Source organism: Saitoella complicata (assembly GCF_001661265.1).
Source record: "Saitoella complicata NRRL Y-17804 unplaced genomic scaffold SAICOscaffold_3, whole genome shotgun sequence".
NCBI lineage: Eukaryota > Fungi > Ascomycota > Saitoellomycetes > Saitoellales > Saitoellaceae > Saitoella > Saitoella complicata.
In genome coordinates, this window is record NW_017566994.1 from 724,289 (window position 1) to 733,284 (window position 8,996).

Genomic DNA, 8,996 nt, shown 5'->3' on the forward strand with positions numbered 1-8,996 from the left:
TGTTCCATCGGAGTTGTCTATAGTCATTCCTTAACCGATATATCCTATCACATCCCTTCAATCCCTCTACCGCTGCTGCATCCGATATGCTCTATAGTACTGTGTAGTCCTCTAGCCGTCCCCCACTATAGCTACGGCTTGATCCCACCCCTGATCTGCTTCGTATACTCATACAACAACAAACTCGCACTCACATGCACATTCAAACTCCTCGTGTACCCATACTGCGGGATCTCAATAACCTGATCCACCTCGACCAACAAATCCGCGTCCACGCCCTCCTTCTCCCTTCCGAGGAGTAGGACGCATTTTTCAGGGAAGGCGTAGGTGCCTAAGACGACAGAAGAGGACGATTGTTCGAGTGCGATGATGGTGTATCCCTCTGCTTTTTTCTCGCGGAGGAAGTCTTTGATACTGGGTTCTTTGACTTCGTGCAGCGGCATCCATACTTCGGAACTCACGCTCACGCTTTGAAATCCGGCGGTTTTGACGACGGTGATGTCGTCGAGGCAGAGAAGCTCGGCGCGCATGATCTCAGCCGTTCTGCAGATTCCAGCGAGGTTTGGTTTTTGAGAGATGAGGGAGGCGACGACGATGATACTGCTGCGGTCTTTGGCGGTGTCGCGTTCTGCGTCGGCGTTTTCTTCGAGGAAGGTATCCCACGCGCCACTCTTGCTCTGCAACGCACCGCTTGCTTCTTCTTCGACTTTGGTAGGTTCGTCCTCGACAACCTCCCCAGCAACTTCCTCGTACTCATCCGCACCAAGCTTCACTTCCCTTCTGTCGTCCGTACCGATCCTTTCGAATACAGAAGGCTGAATCCTTTCCGTCTCAGTCGGATCACACAACCTAACCATCTTGTGCCACATGACCGCAAGCGTATGGTCCCTGACAGGATCAAACTCACTCAAATACCAGTTTTCTGCAAACTTGGCGTGAATGGACGTGTATTGAGGCGACGTCGCGCAGTACTCGGCGGTCTTAGCGAACGCTGAGTTGCTGGTAATGGGCTTGATTCCAAGCTTTTCTGCATCCTGCCAGATTTTGAGGAAGGAGGAGGCAGCGTGGTGACGCAGTGCGCTTCTGTTGGCGCAGGTGAACGGCATGATGTTCTCAATTAACTCCTTGTGGACTTGCTCACGAACATCTTCTGGCGCAACCCTAGCGTGTACGACACCGATGTTGATCAACGAGATGCAGACGTGCGGTCTGAGCTCCTCCTTACCCTCGGTAAACAAAGCCCAGACCTTCGTCTTTATCAAATCCAGTGCAGGGAAGAGACACGCAACCCGCACGATCGCCCATTCGATGAAGCATTTAACACTCGGCATACTCTCCACTGACAGCGCGTGCAAAAGGTTGTCCAAAACGCCCTCCACAGCCTCCTGATCCAAGAACCTGTCCAGCAGGATAACGAGACGCCATTGACTCAGCTTCAATCTATGCTCAACCTGATTCTCATGGTACACCTTCGCCAAAAACTTAGGCTTCAACGCATGCGCGAAGACCACCTCCCTCATCCCCTCCGCAAACTCCTTCGCGTACGGGTCCGCCGTCTCCAAACGAGCGAACACGTCGATAAGGCGTGCTTTGGCCATCACGTCGTGATCACCGTAGTATTTCTCATAACTTGCGCCTTGTTGACGGTGTTCGACTTCATCCAGGATGTATCCGAAGGTAATCTCCAACTTCTCGTCCGTGCCGCGGAATGGGTCGTACGAGAAGATGTCGTAGATGAGGTACTGGAAGTAACTCAAACTCGCGACTGCGACGCCACGATCCGACTCATATGTTCGAACCCAGAACTCAGCTAAGCGCTTGACCAAATGCGGCACAATACTCCGCCTGTTTCGGCCCGTCTCGAGAATGTTGTGGCCAGTGTTCACGAGGGCGGCGTACAACTCCTCATCAGCGATATCGGCCATGATCCTTTCGCAGCCGTAGACAGCGTCGATGAAAGACATGCATAGTTCGGCGGACTTGAAGACAGATTCTGGTCCTACTGAACACATCTCGTACATCTCCTCCACTAACTCCGCTGCTTGTTGTGTCGCCTGAACTTCGACGGAGAATTTTTCGTACAGTGATTTGAAAGACTTCAACATCTGCGTCAACGCTTTCGGCTTCGCTTTGGATACATCATGTTTCAAGCAGGTCAACACACGGCTGACACGTTCAGTGGTAAGGCTGCTCTCTTCGGTGGTGTCGAGGAACACCCCTACAGCCGCGTACCTCTTGGCGAGATCTTCATCCGCATTCTCAGCTTGTTCTCTCATTTCGTACAGCGTTGCGGCTTTCTCCGCCTCCTCCCCACCAGCCTCCAAAGCCTTCAAGAACCTGCTTTCTGGGTCAGGATCATCCTTGTTGACGCTAGCGAGCCACACGTTCCACTTTGCCTCCTCCGCGTCCCCCTGATCAACAGCAATCTGCTCTCCAATCATCCTCTGCACCAAGTTCGCCAACAACTCCTTCCGAAGATCCGTATACATTGACCCCTTCCTATTGCTCGTAACGATGGTCTTCAACAACTTTGCGCTTTCCTCGTCAACACACTTGCCGATACCGACGAGGTAGTCGGCGATGGCGAGGAGGAGGTAGGTGGTCATACCGGCAGTTTGCGCATCCTCGACCGTGAATTTGACCAACCTCTTCATAAACTCCTTCTCGTCCGCTTCAGTAGCCTGACTTGACATGACTTCCTTCGCCAGCGCGAAGACATGGTTGCCGTGAACACAAACTCCAATGGCGGTCACTGTGAACCACCGAGGCAAGTCCGCGAAGGTCAAGAGTGTGCCGACCAAAAAGTCCCACTCACTCGTGATGCCCTTGATGGAGGCGGCAGTCGTGGCGAGGTGTTTCCAGAGCAATCTCTTACTCGCATCACTCTTCGAGCCCAACCCAGCTCTCAACAGGATCGTCGCCCAAGTCGCATTTCTCGGGTCTTGTGGCGGGGTGGAGGAGGAGGGGGTTGATCTCTCGAGGAGTTTGGTAAGCGGTACGAGTGCTGGCCGAAGCTGATGTGGTGAACCCTCCTTAAGAATTTCATACAAGTCGAAGAAATTAGACCACTCTGGACTCCGCTGACGATGCTGATAATTCAACTTGGGCAACAGCGCCGTCGCTCTCTTCAGAATGTACATCGCCAACTTTTGGGGTAGACTCGATCCTGACCCCAATCCCTCACTCAACAGTCGCCAGAAGTGAGCGGCGTTCAGATAGCTATCTCGTCGCTCCCGGTCGATATGTTGGGGTTGTGACCGGGTTCCATCGTCCAATAACATAGACTCTGAGACCTTGCTCAACCGTGCCCAGAAATGTATCAAAAGTCCGTATCCGGCCTCGACCCAAAGAGTACTCCTTGTCCTTACCAGCACTTGTATTCGTTCATAGACGAGCTCGTGGTGGAACGTTGCACCATCTGAGTTGGCGAGTGATGTTCCGAGCGCGGTGACGGAGGCTTTGACGAGCTCCACGTCTCTTAATCCGGTCGCACTCAAGAATGCCTTCAGTAATCTCGGATCATCCGATGATGGTGATGCGTGACTCCCCAAGAACTGCAGGTAGGCCAACATAACTTCCCGGCTCGGGCACTCCTGACCCTCATTTCCCCTCACCTCCTCCACGGGGTCGATCTCGAATGCCTCGTCGCTTGACCGGTGCTGGCTCTGTGCTTCCAACAAGAATCTCTCCAACTTCTCCAGGATCGTTTCGATAACCTTCTCATGCAACTCCTTCCACTCCTCCAGTAACAGCGCAACCTCATTGACCACCTTCGCGCTCGTGTTCGTCGGATCGCGCTCCAACAACTGCACACACTTCCCATGCAGTGACAGTAGGAGCTGCTTGTCCGAATATCTCATCCACGCAAACGGCTGTACGGGATCAACCTTCAACACCCCCCTCAAAGTCTCCAACAACGAAACCACCGCATCCTCATCCTTATCCGCGTCCGTCTCGCGTAACGACGCCGCAAGACTAACAGCCAAATCCCTTGTCTTAATCTGTGGCCCGGATTGTCCATGGCTATTGATTAATGCCAACAAAGCCTGTAATGAGGCCATTTTTTTGTGGACGTCGTTTCTTGATTCCTGGGGCTATGTAACGTCGACTTTTTGGCAAGCCCTCGCGTGCCTGAATTGACCGAATGAGGAAACCAGATCAAAGGGAGAGGTTTTAACTCAGAAACCTTCCGTTTTCCAATTAAAATGCTAACATGCCCTCGCGCTCTATGATAAAAACAGAAAGTACAAACAAAAGGCGTACGAGAGCTAGCATGCGAAAATCCCAGAAACAAAAACAAAACATTGCAGATCCTCCCTCTCATTCTTTCGTATTCTCTTCCGTTTATCTTCCCTTCTCTTCTTTCTGCAGATCACATAATCACACAATCCTTCTCCTGCTTCTCCTTTTTCCCCCCATTACCTTCCTTCTTCCGTCTCACCCGTCCACCCCCCTCACTCCCACTCTCACTACTCTCAATCGGCTGCCGCACACTTCCCTGTCCCCCAACATTAACCCCATTCAACCCATTCAACCTCGCAACAGCCCTCTCATCCCCATGCTCAATAGCCCTAGCATACCATTCCCTCGCCCCCTCCACATCCCTTCCCCTCCCAATCCCCATCTCGAGGAAGTATCCGACAGCATACTCCGCTTTGGGGTTCCCGGCTTCCGCAGCCTTGAGCGCCCACTCAAACGCAAGTGCCTCGTCTTTCGGGAGAGAAGGCGGCGCACCGACCATACACCACGCGCACAACGCCAACATCGCACCCGAATGCCCCGTCCCCTCCTGTGCCGCAATCGCATAAAAGTGAATCGAGAGTCCCGCGTCCGGATGGAGCCCAAGCCGTCCATACTCGTACGCCTCACCCAACCTAAACGCCGCCTCGACGTGTCCGAGTTCCGCGGCTTTTGTGAAGAGCTGTGCGGCGTATTGCTCGTCTTTGAAGATATTCGCTTCGTCTACACCGACGAGATGGAGGAGTCCCAACTCGTACGGCGCGGACGCATAGCCCACGCTCGCCGCCTCCGCAGCGCGCTTCAACCACTTCACTCCCTCCCTCCTATCGCGTTTCAGTGCCAGATCGCCCGCCATGTGGGCTTTTCCGAGTCGTAGCATCGCACCTGGGTGGTTTGCTGTAGCGCTCTTTGTCAAGAACTGTACGGCCTTATGCGGATCCCGCTTGCAGCCCCATCCATACTCATACGACAACCCGACCCTCCAGGAAGCTTCCGCGTGTCCATGTTTAGCAGCGAGCACGAAAAGCGGGAACGCCCTCTCCAAATCCGGTTTCCCCATCCCAACCCCTCCAGCGCCATCCGCATCATTCTTCCCAATGACTCCGGTCGCATAACAATCTCCAAGGAAGTATTGTGCGTTCACGTGACCCCTATCCGCCAACCGCCTCAACACCCCCGCCGCCTCTTTGATGAGTTCATTCTGCTTACTCTTCGCCTGACTCGGGTCGGTGGGGGATAATTCCTCCGCACTCATCTCCCGTGCAGCATCAATCATAAAGCACGCAAACTCAAACTGAATCGCCGGATCCCCCGTCTTTTTCGCATTCGCCCGATACATATCCAACGTCCTCGCATGCCCCAACAAGCTCGCTCCACCCCCAACCGGGAGTGTCGGGGTTGTGGGTGCACTCCATGCGGCTAAGTCCGGGAGCGAGTTGGTCCGGGAGTGGGGGTCGGTTGTGGGGGGTTCGAGGTAGGGGATATTCGCACTATTCGGGGTTCCGGGCCGGATGCTGGGGGAGAGTCGACCACCGTAGACGGAGGGGACGAGGGAGCGAGCACGGGATGCTTGTCGTGTATGCGCGAGTGACTGTCTATGCTGCGCTGTCGTAATAGGCTGTTGTGCTTGTCCGTATATCGACCCAGACCCCGAACCCGCCGCCATCGCCGCGGACATATTCCGTGCCATCCTTTCCCGATCACTTCCGCTACTCGGCGAGTCGGAGGGACTGTAGCGCTGTTGTCGCCCTTGTCCATATGTATTCAGGTTATGTTGCTGTTGACCAGCGCCCGTACCCGAACCGGAGCCAGAACCGGAGGTGTCGAAGGAGGTATGCGAACTAATCGAACTCGTGCCACCCAGTCGCTGCTGTAACGCCAACAAATTCGGCGAAGAGGCATACGCTGGTCCCGGATGATGGAGGGACAGGGAGGGCTGTGGCGAGGGGGTTGAGGTTGGTGGGGCTGGAAGGGGTTTTGTTGCTCCTTGTGGCGTGGTCATCTTCTTGTTGTTGGAGAAGGGAAGAACAAGTCTGGAGAATGAAAGCTGTTTGTTTGACTTGCTTTTGGCTATCGATAACCAACAGCTGCTGCTTTGAGGTGTCACCTTTATTCCTTCCCGTTGCTGTCGTGCCGACGGATGAGGTTGTCCGTGTGTCGATCGCGATCACCACAACAAAAAAAGCGCGACAGAAAAAGTCTTTCCTTCAAACTTGGCTCCGAAGTATTTCAAACTCGTCAGGCTTTCTGCTCGTCGGTAACAGTTGATGCTTGAGCTCAGGCCTTACTCTGAACCAACCGTCGTCTTTCCGTTTGGTCTTGGGAGGTTAAGCCGGTTGTTAGTGCGCAGCTGCAGTGGGGCGCCTACACCTACACAAAGCCTGCCCTGCGCTAATAATTCCGATGATGATGCGATGACTTTTGCTTCGAGTCGTTCGGCTGCGGCGGTTCTTCTGCTCGAGGGAGCTGTGCTAACCCCAACTTCACGGGTCGCTCCGTCTTCACACATACACGCGACACGCCTGCACTTTCCCCCGGAGACGCGCTTGCCCCCCAGCCCCGGCGTGCGTGCCCGGGGATGGCACCTGGCGGCGTTGGCGTGTTGCTAAGAATAGAACGCAGTGGGAGGCGGCCTACATACAACCTTCACTCCATGTCCCGACTTACGTCCATGCGTTCTCTCATTATCATTATGCCTATGCTCATCGTATCCAAGGTATTCTGGCGGTCTCAGCCGCACCCCCATGTCCATGTCCGTGCTATACCCAACAGTTAATCCCAATGCCCATGCCCATGCCCATGCCCAGCGGCAATCATACAATCTGTCTCATAACCCTCTACTCCTCGCTCTCTTCATCCTGCTCCTCAACCCTCCCTCTGCACGCCTCCATAACCCCCCACATCCCATCCTTACTCAACATTCTCTCCCCCTCGACTGCCTCAAAAATCTCTCTGTCAACCAAACTTCTCATCCATGCCGCTTGTGTCGGTTTCTCGCCCCGCGCACGACGCGAGATGAGGGAGAGCTGCCGGTGAAGGGTGTCGTGGGTCGTAGCGGGGATGGGTTCGTGTTGTTTGATGTAATCTTCCACGAGCTCCATGACCCCGCCATCCTCGTGGGGGATTTCGTCGATGCTCATCTCCCTCCCCTCCGTCCACCAAAACTTTTGCGTGATTACTGCGTCACGTCGTTGTGCCCTCTCCATGTTCTCCCTAACCTTAGCCACCTCCACCCTGGCCCCTCATCCCCTCTCCAACCCCGCCCAAACCGCGAGCACCACGAACGTAACGAGGGAGGCGTTCTCGCTGTCACGGAGCTGTACATCCATGGGACGGAACTCGACTTTCCAGCCTGAGGAACCGGAGAGAGGAGGTGGTTTTAGGCGGGTGGTGGGGTATGTTGAGGTTGTGTACAGTGTCTGAAATGTCTCGTCACTCTCCTTCTCGTTGTTCGATGGTGGTGTTGGGATGAGGTCCGTGGGGAGGGTTATGGGTGCGGAGAGTGCGCGGCCGATGGTCGAGGCAAGGCCGGGGTCCACTGAGGCTTTTTCCATAGCTGAGGCGATGTCGGGGAGGATTGGGGAGGCTGGGATGTCGTTTAGCTTACGGCGAGACCGGGTGAGGTAGTGCTCGACAGCACCCCACTGCCTCACTCCACCCCCCTCCGTGTCTTTCCCGACCCGAATCGTGTCCATCTGCGTCCCCCACCGCGTATCCCCCCCAACCACCCTTCCCGCAAAAAACGGACTTGCAGCACTTAGTGCCAACATGACCGGTGCGAGTGGGAGGAGGATGTCGTGAGCGCGACATGCGTCGGCCATGGATTCGAGTTGGAGAGTGACTTGGAGGCCACAGCTGAATGCGCCGATTAACGTCCCAGGTGGGTTACGAAACTCGATGGTACCCTTGGGGGGCGGGCGGGTGTGGTGCGAGCACGTTGACGCCAAGGGCACGGTGGTGGAGGCACGGGAGGACGCGGTGTATAGTTCGCCGCGTTGACGGTATTTCGGGAGAGGGGTGATGAGGGTTGGGGAGAGGGGTGTGAGATGCGCTGGTGGAATCGATTCGGGGGAGAGGATTGGGAGGGTTGACAGGGGGAGGTAGTGGGTGTATGGGGTGCAGACGGTTTTGACGGCGAGTCGTCTGTCATCACCACGCATGTTAGTCTTGATACATCAATGAGCAGATCCGGGCTATGACCTCGTCTGCATGTCTTTTTGCACGCTCGCCAACCCATCAAGCGTCCCAGCGTATGGTATACGGGGTGTGTGCTCAAGCATACTCGCACCAAACTCAGCTTGCCACACCCCCGTATCGCCATGACTCTCCTTTAACTTCTCGATCAACAACAACGACGGGGTAGACGGCAGCACGAGTTTATGGGTCGGCGCGAAATGCAGGATGTGGGATTCGATCTCGTCGCCGAAGGTTAGTGAGTCGGAGCGACGATGGCGGTGAATGCGGTGGAGGTGGAGGAATTGGCGGAGGGCGGTGCGACGGAGGGAGTTCATGGGATGGCAAGGAAGCGAGGTAGGGAGAGGGACCATTGTAGCGATTTGGGGGATGTATGCTACGGTTGTTTTGTTTGGTGTTTTGTTTGGTGGTGAGTTTGGGGGTGTATGCAACGGTTAGGGTTAGGGTTAGGGTTAGGGTTAGGGTTAGGGTTAGGGTTAGGGTTAGGGTTAGGGTTAGGGTTAGGGTTAGGGTTAGGGTTAGGGTTAGGGTTAGGGTTAGGGTTAGGGTTAGGGTTAGGGTTA

General features: G+C 55.0%; 5 protein-coding genes across 5 annotated transcripts; 1 reads left to right on the forward strand and 4 right to left on the reverse strand.

Annotated features, from left to right (window-relative positions):
• Positions 1 to 155: 155 nt before the first annotated feature.
• Positions 156 to 608, reverse strand: SAICODRAFT_38651 (alpha/beta knot; the record flags this gene model as incomplete). The annotated part of the gene is made up of 1 exon (XM_019168595.1): positions 156 to 608. A coding segment is annotated over one exon (453 nt), but the record flags the coding sequence as incomplete, so codon positions are not given.
• A 3,923-nt stretch (positions 609 to 4,531) lies between these two features.
• On the reverse strand, positions 4,532 to 5,623 carry SAICODRAFT_47372 (HCP-like protein; the record flags this gene model as incomplete). The annotated part of the gene is made up of 1 exon (XM_019168889.1): positions 4,532 to 5,623. A coding segment is annotated over one exon (1,092 nt), but the record flags the coding sequence as incomplete, so codon positions are not given.
• A 1,453-nt stretch (positions 5,624 to 7,076) lies between these two features.
• Positions 7,077 to 7,445, reverse strand: SAICODRAFT_5492 (uncharacterized protein; the record flags this gene model as incomplete). The annotated part of the gene is made up of 1 exon (XM_019169329.1): positions 7,077 to 7,445. The coding sequence occupies one exon, from the start codon at positions 7,443 to 7,445 to the stop codon at positions 7,077 to 7,079; it is 369 nt and encodes a 122-aa protein (XP_019026668.1).
• A 36-nt stretch (positions 7,446 to 7,481) lies between these two features.
• SAICODRAFT_5493 (glutamine synthetase/guanido kinase) lies at positions 7,482 to 8,750 on the reverse strand (the record flags this gene model as incomplete). Its single annotated transcript, XM_019169330.1, has 2 exons — positions 7,482 to 8,382; positions 8,440 to 8,750. 2 exons carry the CDS (start codon positions 8,748 to 8,750, stop codon positions 7,482 to 7,484), a joined length of 1,212 nt encoding a protein of 403 aa, XP_019026669.1.
• A 56-nt stretch (positions 8,751 to 8,806) lies between these two features.
• SAICODRAFT_5494 (uncharacterized protein) lies at positions 8,807 to 8,986 on the forward strand (the record flags this gene model as incomplete). The annotated part of the gene is made up of 1 exon (XM_019169332.1): positions 8,807 to 8,986. A coding segment is annotated over one exon (180 nt), but the record flags the coding sequence as incomplete, so codon positions are not given.
• Positions 8,987 to 8,996: the final 10 nt, after the last annotated feature.